This window comes from Nelumbo lutea, chromosome 5 (genome assembly GCF_056320005.1).
Source record: "Nelumbo lutea isolate HS-2025 chromosome 5, American lotus-T2T, whole genome shotgun sequence".
NCBI classification, from domain to species: Eukaryota; Viridiplantae; Streptophyta; class Magnoliopsida; order Proteales; family Nelumbonaceae; genus Nelumbo; species Nelumbo lutea.
The window spans coordinates 5,321,623-5,339,273 of NC_142688.1; the positions used below are offsets into that span (position 1 = coordinate 5,321,623).

Here is a 17,651-nt window from a genome sequence, read left to right on the forward strand (position 1 = left end):
ATATATGGTCGGCTGGGAGAGTCTCTTTGACTTCTCAGTTCGACACTCCTTTCTCCTCTCTTCTTCTTCTTCTCTCCCTCTCTTTCTCTCTTTTCTATCTCTGAAAACAGATCGACTGAACGATTTTTACAGTATTGTATTGTATTTGCATCAACTGTGAAAGTCCTTTTATGAGAAAAAAAAGTATTTAAAAGGAAATGGGTTAGGATATCCATTGGGTAAATCTAGATGACTTAGGTTAGGTTGGGTAAAATTCATACAATGTATCTGACTTAAAACTTAAAATCTCCCAAATTCCTTTCACATGTAAGTCAAGTGGCATAATTTAGTATTTATTAATTGATGTAGCAGATAAGTTTATCATTAGATCCATGTTCACATGTGATGTAAGGGCATCTTTTCTTTTTTCCACCAAAAAAGGTTCAGCTCTGTTGTCCCTCTTACAATCTGATAAGAAAACACCTAAGATAAGAAAACTTGTCGGATAACTGTTGGATTGGAATCTTATAAAATCAGATCGTAAGAATAGACTTAAACCCAAATGGCCAAATCCTGAGTAGTGGACAAGATAATAGAAAATAATTCCAATCAGATAGCTTTTGAAAAGAGTCTAATATTCAAAATGTAAAATCCCAAGCATATTCTGTTTCTATCCAATGATAGATATTGCACTTCCTCAATAGGCATCACTATGAGGGTTTGACCCATTTCAGGGAGTAGGCAGGCCTGAGACCTTCCCCTATTTCTTATTTTTTAAAAAAATAAAAACTGATACACCCCTTCCAAGGTATTGGGACGTACCGATACTTTGAACCTTGATCTGCTGCATCAAGTGTCACTCCAAATTTGGAGCGACCCCAATGAAATGTGAACACACCAGTGTTTTTTATCAGAAATTCAGTTGATGTGATATTTTGTTTTTTTTTTTTTTCAAAACACTGGCATGACCATATTGCACTGGCGGTCACTCCAAATTTGGGGCAATGTCCGATGCAGCAGATGTGAGTTCACTCTTCACTAGCTCATATGGGCAGTTAAAAAAAAAATTCTCTAGCTCCATTTATTGGATATACATCATTTCTCCTTAAATAGAGGGTGCCCGTACATGAGCGGCAACATCTACATTTAGCTTATCTGAAATCCACTCCTAGTGAAGCTATCCTCCAGTGAATTCACCAACCTCAGGATCCATCTTTGCTATAGTTGCAAAAGGATAATTAAGTGCCACAAAGTCAAGGCCCTCACCCTCAGCGGACATCTTTTTTTTATCAATAATTGAATAAATTTCATCAAAGAAGTACAAACAGAAGAGGGGAGATAAACTCTCTTAGCATTAGCCAGCAAATAAAAGAAGTTACAACATAGCCCAGCAAACATTACTTCTTCCCAACCATTGTTTAGCCAATGCATTGGTCAAGCAATTAGCATCTCTCTTAATCCAGTTCAGCTGAATTTCCATTCCTTGTGTCAAACACATGAGCTTCCTTTTTTTCATTGATGTAATCTCACCATCCCATCCCCTCCTCCTTTTGAAGCCAGCTAATAACGAGCTTTAAGTCCCCTTCAATTATCAGTGTAAAAATATTTAATTCCTTGGCTTTCTGAATTCCTTCCATAATAGCAAAAATTTCACCTCTCAAAGGATCTCCCATGCCAATAGGGTTGATCCCACCCTCATCTCACTGCTCCCTCAACTAGCATGAGAAAGTGGATTGAGCAGGACTACAAAATTTCAAGATTCCAAAAATTTTCTCCTATTTTTCTTCGGAGAATTATTTAAGAATGAAACATTTGTGTTAAAGAAGGCGGGCCCCACTAACAGTAACTTTCACAAATTTTCCGTTTTTAATTTCTAGCAATTAATTTTCTTATTTCCTATATTTGTGCTCGTAGTTCTCAAAAGCTCCAAGCTTCAAGGTTTCAGGATGTTGTCAATTTGTGGAATTTTTTCTCCTCAAATCATGGTTGTTGGAATTCAATTTGTAGGACATTTATGAATCATCAAAAACTTGTCATATGTGATTTGGATGAGTATTGAAGTCTTGACAGTGAATTTCCTAGTCCTTAATCACCGTCCAGGCCTTATTTTTACATAAATGGTTATTTTATCTGAAAGTGTGCAATTGTTGTTATCATGCTATACCTTGGGATAAATCATCATCATCATCATCTAAAGCCTTGTAGCAACTATATGGTTGCTTTGCCATTCCATTCTTGTGGTGAATCAAGGTTGATCATGTGATAGTGTAAAGCCTTACACTTTGATAGGCAATGATTCCTAGGCAATATCAAGTGAATCGCCGAGCAGGGTTCTAGATTTGAGTTCATTCCACACTATAGGCAGGAAGGCAAGTGGTCTAAGATAGCCTTTTGCATTCATTCCTACAACTACTCCCTTCCAACCCTCAACCTTATCCCATTCATCTTCCCTTGAAGAGGAAACAACAAATTAAGCTTGGTGGTAAACATATATATAATTCCATCGTGGCCTATTGTTTCACTTTCTATGTCTATTTTGGGACCTCATGTTTCTACTTTGCAGCTTCCTTCAGAGTCCTCTTAAGGACAACAAAAGAAACTTTACATGTATACAAAAGAAACTTTACAGCTAATATTCCCATCCAGTCAGCTTCTTTCAGCCAAAGTAATTCTGACATTCATAGTGATTTGATCTGCATCCATCAACTGCAATTCATAACAACAAGCATAATTGTACAAATGATTTGCAATTTTTCTGAAACACAGTGACATTTTCCTATCACCCTAAGGAGAAAAATGTAAAAATTAACTAGTTTACAAGAATAAATTGGAAACAATCATGAGGCAGAAAAAATGCTCAAACCACATGTTTTGCATGAAATTAAGAAAACATAATAGGATTTATTGATTCTAGAACTTTGAGTGAATAATTTGAATTAGGTATTCTTAAATTAATGATCTAACCAATTTTTTAAAAGTGCTTTATATTTGGAAAATCTAATTCAAGTTGTTCATTCCAAGGTCTAGAATAAATAAATCCTGATACCTTTATTTCATGCAATAGATGTATCTGAGCGTTTAGTCATGATTAAGATAGAGTACCTCTAAGTGGAGTTAGCATTTTGTCATCCTTAAAATTTCGTTTTTAAGGATCCTCACCTTGCATGATAAAACTATAGAGTGGGTTGTTATTTTTATTTAGATTTTAAGTGTTTTATTATACCTTCTTTTAGAATTTCTTGAAATTTTATAAATAAATTCCCTTTTCTTATTTTTTAAATCTCCCAATTTCAGATTTTCAGATATCTGAGAGAAATTTACAAACTTCCCTATTTGCACATGCAAAATGCCGAACTACTAAAGAGTTAATATTTTCTGTTTAAGGCAAGTGAATAGGGGTATTTTTGTCAATCTAATAAAGGTCATTTATTAGGGGTATGCTAATCTTTATATTCTTTTAAGTTGTAGGGCATCATGTAAACCTTTATTCCACAATCTTTTATTTCTTTTCCACTTTTCTATTTTCTGCTTTCCCTCTTACCTTTCTTTCCATACTGGTTCATCTCAGCTCAGATGAAAAGATATCAAAACTATGTCCTTTTACTTCTTCTCTTTCAAGTGTTTCTGTTCCTTCCAGTGTTGCAGAAGCCCTTGAATTGTCCAAAATGAAAGAATGTACCTGGAAAGTAGGTGATTTCCCAAGCAGTACAAGGCTACTAAAATGCAATTAGATTTTCACAATAAGCAAAGTTTGTGGCTAAAGAGTACACACAAACCCATGGTATTGACCACCAAGAAACTTTCACACTGCCCCTGGTAGCTAAGACAAACTCAATTAGAGTTATACTCTTACTTGCTGTTAAAATGTCTTGGACCTTCCAGATCTTTTTGGATAGAGATTTTACATTTTGAAGATGGTATATCCTTTCTGAGTCTTAAATTTCCTTTTTATATACATAAATATAAACATGACATCTTTTTTATGGACAAAAACCACAAAACAAAGGAAACATAGAATTCAAGACTGACAAATCAGTGTTTAATTATGTCTGTGCATATAGCCATATATGTAGGTATAACTGACCCATCCAAGACAAGCTTCAAATGATGCACCAGAGATGATACGTGACCAGTGACCTGAAAAGAGAATAAAAATAAAACACAAAGCAAAACAAGTACCATTATTAGATATTGGTTGAATCCCACATAAAGACATAAACAAAAGGCTCTTCACTAACCTGCACGCTTGGAATCAACCTTGTAAGTGTCTTAATAGCAGCACGGCGTATATCCACTGAAGCATCAACCTTAAATAAACGTATAAGTGCAGGAAGAAGTAGATGCATGTGTTCATCCAGTGTTCCTACATTTGAGAACATCTTATGAGAGTTTGCAAATTGATCAACATACTTCATACCTAAGCACATAAACATTTGCAAGTACACATGCATACATATGTAATACATATATAGCAAAATGGGAGGATCTTGTGAGACACTAAAAGGGGTGTTTAGTACAGCTTTTGCTTTACATTAGTTTACTAAGCATCCTCTCTATTAGAAAGATAGATATCTTTAAGTACACTTTTATTTACTTAATACTCAAGACTCAGATCAGATATATATAGACTCCTTGGCCTTTGTGTGAATGGAGAATAGTCCCACATGAGCAACTGAGTCTGCAATGCACTAATATTCCTGTTGTTTTAGTTTTCGTCTTCTTTAACATCAATACAGAAACTTCTTTGGGACCTTACCAAGCTGACAATGTTCCAACTAATCAAAACCAGAACTCCAATAAATTCACATCACTCCCAATGTATAACATTCTATATGCAAATCCATGAATTTTGCAAGAAAAGGGGGTCGGGAGGTAGGGGTGCAACTTGGGTGGGCTCAACCCAAGCATGACCTGACCCAACCCGAGTTTTTCATATTTCTGCATGGATTGGGCCTAGGCCAGAAAAATCAGGCCTGACCTAAAGTTGGGTAGGGCTTTGGTCAAGACCTCAGGTAGCCCGACCCCAACCTCAGACCACCTGAGCAAATACATACATATATGTATTATATTTCATATAAAAATATATTCTTTCTAATTATATATACATATATGTATAAAATAAGTATGTATACATTTGTAAATGAAATTTGTACATATTTTTTGGAAAGAAATAAAGGAAACGTAATAAGATATCACCAATACAAGTCAAACCCAAGACCTAGCCCAAAAAACCCTCCAACCCTACCAATACATCCAAAATTTCCCCAACCCTTACAAACGAAACAAAATGCAACTTCCATATCCGAGATACTACAAAGCCCAGCTATCCCCCTTCCCCCATACTCTCCCCAAACCAACCACAGTCCTAAAAATTTTACCAATCAATCTCCCCTTTAAAGTTAATCTTCATTCAGCGGGTATCCTTTTTTTCCCCTCCTAAAACATATACTCCAAATAACCAAGGTTCAAAGTATCAACACGTATCGGCTGATACATATCGTTTCGGGACCCCTCCGATACGCCCCTATAGTGGGTGTATCAGGGGTCTGACCAGTTCAGGGGGTGGAGGAGCCCTAAACTGACCCCCTTGAACCGATTTCGAAATAAAAAATAAAAAAAAAAGTAAAAAAAAAAGGTATTGAATCGCCCGATACGCCGGTAGGGGTGTATCGGGCGTATCGATATTTTGAACCTTGCTAATAACTTACTCACTTGGACTTTAGTTTCTACTATTTTTCCAAATTCCAAGTCCACCTTTTCTTGTATTTTTCTCACTCAATCAATAACCGTCTCCTCATTTTCCTCCTTCACTCAATCAATAACCTCTCCAATAATTGTAAACTGATGTACTTTGGGTTGTTGGGAACCTATTAGCTTTTTTGGGAATCCTCCGTAACTGTAGCTTGAAAAATCTTGGGGATGACATCCTAGTCATCATATTGTAATGCTACAGCTTTAATTAATTTTAATAAAATAATCATCTCCTACTGATCAAAAAAATAACCTCTCCACTAATTTTTCCAATGCTTCCAACAATGACAGGCACGGCAAGTCTAGGCAAAGTGGTAATAAAGAGAAACCCAATTTGGAAGCAGAAGCCCTAAATGAACCTTCTATTTGATAGTCATTGAGGTTCATTTTTTCATGTTTCTAGCCTTCCAGTATTTAGAGGATTTATTTGTGATTATAAAGATTTGGAATCACCTTTCTATTTATCCATGGGATTCAGGTATAAGGGTTATTCAATAGTGTTGCTGCCAAGGATTATGTGCGCCTACACTAAGTTTTAAAAAGTTTTAAGTGTTTTAAAAGACCCATTTTTTTATTTTAATTATCAATTTAAGTGTCTTCAAAAATCCCACTAAAAGTAGAAGAAAAGGATCATGACTGATTTAGGCATCAAATTGAGTGAACAGTAACTCGAGCCCTATTCTTGCTCTACGGATATGTCTTGTAGTAAGCCACATTTTTAACCTCCTGAAGCAACAATATAAGGAGCATAAGCCCATCCTTTCTGTCCAGCAGATCAGGTGCTGAAAATTCATCTAGAGTCAAAATTTTCAACTCCACTCTAGCAAAACTTTAGTGACCATAGTTGTCAAGGCATCGCCTAGGCGTCGATTAAACACCCAGCCAAGGGTGCCTCAAAAAAACACCTTGACTTACAGCAATAGGGCGCCCACCTAGGCAACAAGGTGACAAAAATGACAAGGTAGGCACATTATTATAATATCACTCATATTGCTATATGCTATTAATATGCATGCTAATAGCCAAATAGATTCTTTTTTGTTCTCTCTCCCTCTATCTTACATTAAATAAAATAGAAGCTCTAGTCTTGTTCTTTTTCTCTATTACTTTCTATCTTGAATTTTATCATATAAAATTATAGCCTTCTTTAATGCTTATTTGATATGAAATTGCTCTATTAAACATTTATTATATTACTATTGTTTTAGAAAATATTGAAATTGATAAATCTCTAATAATATTGTCCTAGGTAAGATGATTTGCCATGTTTTGAGGACTTAATGTTCTTAACAAGAAAACTGCTATTTTTTTCAGTTAAAATGTTCATGCTAAATGGCATATAAAACTAGGCGACCAGGCACCCCACTGTCGCCCAGAATCGCCTAGACACCTTGACAACAACGTTACTGACATTTATCTTTCTAGCACTCCCAAATCCCCATAGATCTTCAACAGTTCAATCCCACCTTTCTAGTTCTTTTGCCAGCCTATGTATTCCTCCTAGTTGTCCTATTGGAGCTGGGTTTATCAATGTTTAGCCCCGAAAAATGGAGTAGTTCTGTTCTTCTCCACATGGATCTGGAGCCTAAAGGTGTAGTCTCAGGGGAGGGGGATTCCACCAACTAAGTTCCCAAGGTTTCCAGCACATGTTCCATCCCTACATTGACTCTCCCACCTACCCTTGAATTAACATCCCTACATTGACTGTTTAGCCAAGCAAGGGGCAGCTAGGGAAGTTATGTATTGGGCACAACTGTAACTTATTGCTTTTGTTTTCTTCTTTAGTGGAGAGATCGCAGATCGCACCTCTCCAAGGGCTGCTTGTATGTGCTAATATTTCCAAATTAATAAAAGGTTCTATTTATTTATCAAAAAAAACACAATACCCCCAACAGCAGGTGCAACCATGCAATCCAAAAGGTAAGGTTCAGAGCTATAGACTAGTGGGGAATCATCTTTCCCCAGAACAGAAGAAAGGTGCCATCCTCCTCAAGAATGTCAGTTTGGGAATTCCCAAGCTTCTGGGTTCACATCCATCTGTCAGAATCCAGCAATTCTCCTAATGCCACCCCTCCACTAGAGGTTTCAATATATAAATCAAACCCTGCTATGTCCCTTTCTTTGGCAATCAAAGTTTTTTATAAAAGAATGAATATTGTACAGTGACTGTGCACTCTATGTCACAAAGTAGACCATCCTACAAGCCCATTATATCATATTAAAATAAGTTCCCCATTGGTACTTTCCACCAGAATAGATGATCCCTTAGGCTGCGTTCAGTTTGAAAGAAAAGGTAGGGAAAAGAAGGGAGGGGTAGGGAAACCTATACAAACCTGGTACAGGTTTTTTTTTATCAATAACAACAAGATTTATATTAATGATTTAAAGATAGATACAAGATGTACAATCTACACAGACATTGAGAGAAAAACAGACTTGTCTCTCCCACACAACCTATAAGTGCTACAACATTGCCCAGAAAATATTCTCCCTCTCCGCCCCTTGCTTGGCTAAACTATCTGCCATAGAGTTAGCAGACCGCTACTTTTGTTAACCATTTGAAATTCTTCTTTAGAGAGTTAAAAATCCACATCCTTTGATCATTGCATCACAACCAGCTAACCACCAGCTTGGAATCTCCCTCAATTACTAATTTTCTGATATTTAACAAAGCTGCTCTTTGTATTCCTTCCATTGCTGCCAACACCTCTACTCTGGGGGAATCTCCTTCCCCTACTGGTACTGAGTAAAGTGCTATAACAATACCTCTCTCATCTCTGAATACACCTCCTATTCCTAAAGGTTAAGGATTACCCATACAGTGTCCATCAGAGTTTCATGAAACCCCATTCCGGCAGGCACATCAGGGAGAGTGCAGAAGTCTTGGGGTGTGAAGTGTCAGGGTGGCCATTGAATTACTTAGGGTTACCATTAGGTGACAACCCTATGAGGGATAGCTTTTGGAACCCGGTGGTGGAAAGGTTTGAAAAAAGATTGGTCTCTTGGAAAAAGAATTACCTCTCTCTTGGTGGAAGAGTTACACTAATTAAGGCCACGCTTGCTAACTTACCCATCTACTTCCTGTCTGTGTTCAAAATCCCAATGAAGGTATCTAACAGATTGAAGAAGTTGATAAGAGACTTCTTGTGGAAGCGGGGAGAGGAGAAGAGGGATCATAGAGTCAGCTGGGAGGTAGCGTCCAAGAGTAAAATTTGTGGTGGTTTGGGGCTCGGGAATGTTAGAAGAAGGAATATGGCTCTTCTAGGGAAGTGGTTGTGGAGGCTCCCCTTGGAGAAGGAGAAGCAATGGGCTAGAATAGTGGCAAGTATACATGCGCTGGAGCACAATGGTTGGGATGTTGGAATCAAAGCTAGGACCACAAGCTTTTCTCCTTGAAAAGCCATTCACGATTTGCTTCCAGTATTCTCCCCCAATATCAAGTATGATCTGAATTCCGGTAACTCCTTAAAATTATGGGGAACAAACTTGGGTGGGGAATGCCCCTCTAGAGGATCAGTTTCCTTCTTTGTATGCTCTATCCGATCTTAAAAATGAGCCAGTTTCATCCTTCATTACCCCGTCCTCTTCCAATTCCGGGCTTGGATAGAATTTGGGTCTCAGAAGGGCCTTGAGGGATTCAAACTTTGCTAATAGTTCAAGCCTTCTTGAACTTCTTGATAATGTTGTCTTAGACCCCACAAGGGTGGACTCTAGAATTTGGACCCCTATCCCCACTGGCTTCTTTTCTTGTGCTTCCTTTTTCAAAGTCCTAAGCCAGTCCACCAATCCTGTAACCCCCCCCCCCTTTCCCTACTGATGAGGTTTGGTGCGGAGCAATCCGTCCTAGGGTTGGTAGTTTTTGTTGGGAAGCCTATCTAGAAAGATTCAACACTGCTGATCTACTCCAAAATAAGCGACCCAATACTTGCTTGTCACCCCATTGGTGTGTTCTATGTAAAGCGGATGGGGAGACTGGTTTTCACCTGCTGGTGTCTTGCCATTTTGCGAGGTCAATTTGGGAATGGGCTTTTTCCCTCTTTGGGTGTACATGGAACCCTCCATCAAATCTGCAGGGCCTTTTTTCCCCTCCTGTCTTCAGGTAGCGTAGGAAAAGGGGAAGGACTATGTGGAGAGGTTTGAGGGCTGCAGTATGTTGGACAATATGGGAAGAAAGAAACTTCAGGATATTCTCAACGGCTGAGAGAGGGGTGCAAGAACTAAAGGCTATCATTCATTTTAGGGCTGTATAGTGGCTGAAATCTTTGGAACTATTCACAGGTTACACAATCGATGACATGCTGAGGAAGTGGGGTGAAATAGCAAAGTGCGCACAGACCAAGTAATGAGTGTGTCTTGGACACCTCCACCTACTGGGTTCATGAAATTAAATTTTGATGGGAGTAGTAGGGGGAACACTGGACAATCAAGGATTGGAGGTGTCTTTAGGGATGAGAATGGGGTCATTTTTGCCTTGTTCTCAGGCCCAATTGAAGTGGATGACTCCCTTATAGCTGAGATCTTTGCAGTTATGGAAGGAGTCCAGAAAGCCAAGGAGATGAACATCAGAAAACTCTTAATTGAAGGGGATTCGGAGGTGGTGATAGGGTGGCTTAATGCAGACAGCAATGGTTTATGGAGATACAGTAATTAGAGGAGGAAATTTAAGTGGCTGGTGCGGGAGATGGAAGTTCAAATGTTTTGGGTCAAAAGATCAACCAATTCTCTAGCTGATGGTTTGTTATGGGCCCGCGCGTAGGATCTCGTCACAGGTCGGTCCACGGGGAGAACCTCTTGCTTTCCCTTGCGCCTTCCCTTGTGTGCAAACCCTATTGTGGAAAACTGAATGGGTGATTTGTCCAGGAGACCACCCGAACTCTCCTTACTTTTCTCTTGACTGGAAAACTGAATGCCTTTATTTCAACTCATAGCTCCTTAAATAGGAGATTACAAAAGGGGGTTCCTTGTTGGATTCGGCTAGGCTAGGGTAATCCAACTTAAACTCAAACTCCTACTTCTAAATAAATTACCTACTTCTAATGGTAATACAACTCCTACTTCTAGTGGTAAACCGAACTCTTACTAAGAAGATAAGATAAGGATAAGGGATGAGGGATAATACAGCTGGCGGTGAGTTGGCTAGAGTGGCAAGGTAAGCGGGCCCTTGATGAGCTGTCGTGTGGGCCCCCTACTGCTGTTGCCGGGCGGTGCGCACGTCTCACAGTGTTGCTGTCGTGTGGTGCATGCTACTGCCGTGCGGTGCGTGCTACTGCCTAGTGCTGCTACCGCGCGGTGCGTGCTGCGCACTGCCGGGCGGTGTGTCCATAACATCACACCCCTCCTGGACAACGAGCTTGTCCTCAAGCTCGAATTCCGGACACGTGGCTTGGAACTTTGCCAATGGATCAGACGGCTGCACACTATCCCTCAGTCCACCAACAGCATGAGCAACAGGGACCGTCCCATGGCTCAGTGCATAAAGCTGGTTCAGTCCACATGGCTCAAATCTAGAAGGCGTGAGTAGGACGTCTGCACCAGCAGTTATTCGACGAGCCATTTTCATAGAGAAACCAACCCAACCCCTGACTTTGTCATTGTGTTGACTCTCAAAATGTCTGAGAAGTTGTTCCAGGTCAAGTCTCCCAGTGCCCCACATGACTAGTTGCACATCCTAGTCCACCATCCAAGGAATGGACTCAGCGATGAGCTCAACACCTTTCTGATGGTCAAGCCTGCCAATGAACCCAATCAGAGGAACATTCTCCCGAAGAGGAAGACCAAGCTCCCTTTGTAGAGCTGCTCTGCATTGAGGCTTGCCAGTCTGAAGAGTCTCCACAGAGTAATTGGTGTAGCCATCAGATGTCAGGTAAACATCTAACTGTGGGTTCCATTCTTTTGCATCAATCCCATTCATGATGCCCTTCAGCTTCCAATCACACTCCCTTATTATTTGATGCAGACCCCAGCCACCTTCTTTAGTTTTCAGCTCCCAAGCGTAACCATGGCTTACAGTGACTACACGATCTGTTATTTTCAGGCCAGCTGCAAGGATATTGAAGTGTTCCCCACCTCCTGGGTCATGTATGTAGTTTTGTGGAAGATCCACATAACGAAAACCGCTTTCTGGACCACAACTCTAGTGTGCTATGTTGTGGATCACAAGAACGCACCAGGTATACTTATATTTTTCTCAATATTGCAAAGCATAGGGCTGTCCATGAACACAAAATCCATGCCATCAATATAAGCTTGAAAGAAAGTTACCTCCATATCCGGCCCATCCACCTTATATCTCTTGCGCACTCCTGTTTCTTGGGCTTCTGCATAGTTACCATCCCCGGCAAAGGAGGAGACTTTACAGTTTCATCCTCCGTGTGCTGATTACGAATGAATTGCTTGCAACGGTACAGCCCTCCCAGTGCCGCTGCCGCTGTTGAGTAAAACTCCAAACGGCTATACTTGGGAATAACTGCGGCTGTCAGGGCAACGATCTGTTGTTCGTTGGATGCCTCTGCCCAGTCCGGACGGCAACTGTTTGTGTTGGCGATTTCCTCATAACTCCTTTCTTTGTTAGAGGGGCATGCTTCCAGTAGGCGTCGCAGCTCCCGAACATCTTCCTTGAATTCACGAACCTCCATGCTGGTTTCTGCTAGCCTATGTTCCAGTTCGTGGACCTTGGATGATAGCTGCTCCATATCGCCCATGACCTTTGGCTCTGATACCAGAATGTTATGGGCCCGCGCGTAGGATCTCGTCACGGGTCGGTCCACAGGGAGAACCTCGTGCTTTCCCTTGCGCCTTCCATTGCGTGCAGACCCTATTATGGAAAACTGAATGGGTAATTTGTCCAAGAGACCACCCGAACTCTCCTTACTTTTCTCTTGACTGGAAAACTGAATGCCTTTATTTCAACTCATAGCTCCTTAAATAGGAGATTACAAAAGGGGGTTCCTTGTTGGATTCGGCTAGGCTAGGGTAATCCAACTTAAACTCAAACTCCTACTTCTAATGGTAACACAACTCCGACTTCTAGTGGTAAACCAAACTCTTACTAAGAAGATAAGATAAGGATAAGGGATGAGGGATAATACAGCTGGCGGCGAGTTGGCTAGAGTGGCAAGGTAAGTGGGCCCTTGATGAGCTGTCGTGTGGGCCCCCCCTTACTGCTGCTGCCGGGCGGTGCACACGTCTCACAGTGCTGCTGCCGTGTGGTGCGTGCTGCTGCCGTGCGGTGCGTGCTGCTGCCTAGTGCTGCTGTCGCGCGGTGTGTGCTGCACGCTGTCGGGCGATGTGTCCATAACATGATTTAGCTAAACAAGGGGCAGAAAGGGATTCAATGTTTTGGGCTAAGTTGTAATTTTTGTCTCTACCTATTCTTTTGTTTTCTTGATTGTACTTGGAAGATAAGTGTGTTTGTCTTCCTTATGTAACCTCTTTGGTGAATTAATGAAATTGTTATTGATCAGAAAAAAAAAAAAAAAAAAAAACTGGATTAATTATTGATCTACTGGGGGGTGATACAGCCACTACCTTCCAGCTCCTAAGAAGATCATCAATAGACACATTAGAGAATTTCTCCAAGGATTTTAACCAAACTTCTGTTCTAATCAAGACAGTTTCGAAATATAGCCTCCTTGGAGCTTTCCTTATCCCGAAACATTCCTGCATTCCTTTCTTCCCATACAGTCCAGACAAGTGTCGCCCTTATACACTTCCACAAAATCCTACATCTTTTGTTTGGCCATTCAAAGAATGTTGAGGTTTTGAACGTTATTCGGAGGAGTCCACTTGCACCCAAATAAGGAGAAACACTATTCCCAAATACAAGTGGTAAAGAAGGAAGAAATTAGCAAGTCATAGCAGTTTTCACCATTGGCCTTACACAAGAAACATCTGAGGGGATAAACACCTTTTTCGTCTCTTCTTTTGAAGTATATAACAGGTATTAAACTTTCCATGTACAACTTCCCAACAATAAGCACTAACCTGGAATAGGCCTTCACCAGACCTCCTTGATTGGGAAAGGATGCGGAGAAGACAAATCAGAATTAGACAAAGCATGGAAAAAGGAAGCGCAAGTAAAGGAACCAAAGGGGGAGCAAATCCAAATTCGGCCATCAAGTTTAGAAGGGTCCAAAAAACATCTTCTAGAAGTTGTAACAGATTAGAGACAAGAGGAGTTTCTTAATCCCTTAAGCTACGTTTGGTTTGAAGGAAAAAGTAGGGAAAAGAAAGGAAAGGTAAGGAAACCTTTACAAACTTTGTATATGTTTCCCAACCATTCGCTTGCTTTCCCTACCTTTTCCTTCAAACTAAACATAGCCTTAAACCCCCTACGGAATCCCAGATCCCAACCAATACCATTAGCAGAACTGGAAGGAACAGGGAAATTAGAAACTGGCTTTTCTTGAATTGGCTGAGCAAAAAGAGACGTGAATTGGGGGCTGTTTGGCAAGTCTTTTTTGAAAGATCTTCTGGAAGCTCTAACAGTCAAAAGACAATGTGAGCTTTTGCATCAAGATCTTAGTAGCTTGAAGACCATTTAGTTAAGGTGTGTCTGTCCGCATCTTTCCACGCGAAGAAAACTTGAAAAAAAAGGCGAAAAGCTCCATTTGGAGCTACTCGAAACTAGCCCAAAATGGGCTTTCTGCATCTTTTCGGGGCTGCATTCCGACGATTAGATCTTTTCCCAACCAAACGAAAAAAGACCGAAACGCAGGCTGTCAGGCTTCTAAAATGCTGACAGCCTGCACGAAAAGACGTGCCAAACGGGGCCTAGGTCTTTTAGCAGGGAGGAACCCAGCCACACATGTTCCCAGAATTTAATACGGTCTCCACTACACAAACATACTTAACCAAGGGAAGGAAAGAAGATAAGATACCACTAGTAGCCTTCCAAGGAGATGCACGAGTTGCACGATTTAGTGCTCCACCATCCCATCCATCAGTTGAGAACCCATGTATACCTAAAACCACTCTTGTCCAAAGCTTATCTCTCTCTTGAGGTAGTCTCCAGAGCCACTTCCCTAACAAAGCTAGGTATCTTCTTTGTAAGCACCCTAGAAACCTGATACAGGTTTCCCTACCCTTCCCTTCCTTTCCTTACCTTTTCTTTCAAATCAAACACAACCATAGAGCTATCTCCATTGTCAAAGCATCAGCAATGCAGTTGACACTTCTTGCCAACCATCTAAATGTTGTTCAGCCACCAGTCTTCCAACTTACCTCATCAGATATATATATTTCCATGTTCCTGCTCTGTTGTTGGTAATAGAAAACCAGTCAACAACAACCTTAGAACCACCTTCCACCTCAATGTTTATAGTTAAGGTTTTGGACCAACCTTAATCCTTGCAAAACCATCAAAAGTTCTGCCATTGTAGACTCCCCATACCCAATAAGGCTTGAGTAATAAAGGCATTATGGTGCCAAGGCAGCTTCTAAATACTTCCCCAAATCCCCAAAGTTAAAGGATTTCTGAAACTACAGCCATCAAGGTTCATCTTTGTAAAATAAGAGTAAACAGAGGAAGAAGAAGAATTTGTTGTATTATTCATCAATTTCGTATGTATATATACAAGTTACAAATTCTATGTTAGGAAAGAATATATTAGGAAAGAAGACTAATCAAATTCCTACAAATCAGTCCTACAATCAAGGTAAATCATATCTCCCTAGTATTTACTTCCTATTTTAATTATACAGTCTGTAACATCATATCTCCCTAGTATTTACTTCCTATTTTAATTATACAGTCTGTAACATCTTCCTATTTTAATTATACAGTCTGTAACGATCTTAATGAGAGGTAGGTGGAGCCCATGGAATATTTGCTCTTGTTTTCAAAGTTGAGGATTCTGCAATGGTTTGTCAATTCCTAAAGATACCATCAGTAGAACACAAGCAAAGCAAGGCACAGTTTTCACACAAATATAGGCAAGGTATTTAGGCTTTTTCCGCATAACTCAGATACTGCTGTTAGCTTTTGTATTTCTGCTATTTGTCCTCCATGTCTGGCCTTACAAATTGACTTAAACTTGCACAGACCAGCCATGATTGCAGCCTTCCACTTCAATCCTTATTCTACAATTCCCTCATAAATTCAATAGGATCTCTTACCCATTTCCTCTGCATCTGGTTGTAGAATCCTAACATTACACCATAATCAAATATAACATTTAGCCTTAGCTTATACCTGTAAGGCTGTAACAAGTGCTATTTTCTGTCTAAGCAGCTTGTTAGTCATCAGCTTGGAGCATTAAACTATTTTCATGAATGTTGTTTGCACCATTAGAAAGGACCCAATTAAACTAAGTGGACTAAGCAGCTCTTTTTTTTGCACCACCTAACTAGTTGCCTAGTAAGTCTCTAGGGTGCAATTTTCTGAAAATCATTTTCATATTGTAAATTGTAGAGAAAGCTGAATCAAATTGAATTGTGAACCGTATCGTAAACCATAAGATTATGTATATTTTTCACAACTTGTCAAAAAATTAAATATAGACATGCTAAAAGGTTAAACATATATAGAAAAGTAATTCTACCCTAACCATAACTACCATTAATGTGCCTAAAACAATAGAATCCACCACTTCTACAACGTAAGTCTAAGATGATATAATCAAGTTTGACTCGAAAGTCAAATAATCCACACACAATGGCTATATATGATGGAAAATCATTTTTTTTATAATTTTTATCATGGAAAATAATCTCAATATATAATCTTAACTAACAATAATAAATTAATTTCTAATTAGTTTCTAAAACAAATTGCCCTTGACAAAACTAAATATAATCAAAATAAAATGACAAAGTAGAGAATTAATTCTTAATTGAATTGATTTGAATCACAATGAATCATAAGAATCATATAAATTGTAAGATTTATAAATCAAATTGTAGGATTTAAAGGATTCAGACATAAGATTCAAAATCAAAACCCTTGGGGGACTCATGATTCAACTTGTGAATTGTATTGTAAATCGTACGATTTTGATAGCATTGCTAGGGCAATCTTAAATACCCTGTTGACCAACCAGTCAACAGTCAACACCATAAGGGAATGGGTAGAACTAGGAGCAGCAATAGTGAAAGTGATAAATCAAACTGAACATACAAACTTGTTTATGTTACTACATTTACAATTCAATGAGACAGATGTTTCAGGCAAGAGGAAAATAAGAATTTTTAGGGGGAATAAAAAAATAGAAGTATAATAGGAGGAAACACTTCATGTGGAGGTTAATGCATGCATTCATGTGCTTGTTGTGTGTATTAACAAACAATACCAGGTTTGAAGGATACAAACCACCAAATACTTCAAGAGTATGCAAGATGTCATGAACATAAGTATAGTCATTGCAACGTTCTGCATCAGTCAATACTTGAATACAACATGGAAGAATAACAGGAAGATATGTTCTGAATTCATCATTGAGTGCCAAGCATAGTTGTTCCACAAGATGCAGAATCTGCAAAGAAAATGTCCCCCCAAGTAAGATGAAAAGATAGTTTCAATATAAAATGTGAAGTTAGATAATTTTGATGGTTTAACAACATAGTAGGAAGTTAGGCCAACAGAAGCCACTTACTGGTGAACCATGAACAGGGCGATTGGTAGCAGGCAAGCTGAATGAAGACCACAGTTCGGATATAAGAGAAAGCAAGGCAGGCAAATATTTACGCACATGCTGCAAGAACACAACCAAACTGTAACTATATCCACTGATGCCCATAAAACAGAAATGTGCTAAGTAGAGAGAAACTACTAAGTTCCACTCCTACCTGTCGTATGATGGACACCAAAGTTCCTAGCTTCCAGGTAATAAACTCCTTTAGACCATCTTCACATGTCCGTACAGTGTGGAAGAGATCAGGTAGAACCTGAAAACCCAGAGGTATAACACTTCATGCTGTAGTTG

At 39.5% G+C, this 17,651-nt stretch overlaps 1 protein-coding gene across 2 annotated transcripts in view; it reads right to left on the reverse strand.

Annotated features, from left to right (window-relative positions):
• The window catches only part of TOR (target of rapamycin), a 140,732-nt gene that overhangs the window by 74,111 nt on the left and 48,970 nt on the right, over positions 1-17,651 (reverse strand). For both annotated transcript variants that reach the window (XM_088945163.1, XM_088945162.1), the window contains exons 21-25: positions 17,515-17,613; positions 17,322-17,420; positions 17,039-17,201; positions 4,218-4,342; positions 4,064-4,116 (exon numbers count right to left, since the gene is read on the reverse strand). In XM_088945163.1, the coding sequence (XP_088801289.1) occupies positions 4,064-4,116; positions 4,218-4,342; positions 17,039-17,201; positions 17,322-17,420; positions 17,515-17,613 (539 nt within the window). The remainder of the gene's footprint in view (positions 1-4,063; positions 4,117-4,217; positions 4,343-17,038; positions 17,202-17,321; positions 17,421-17,514; positions 17,614-17,651) is intronic.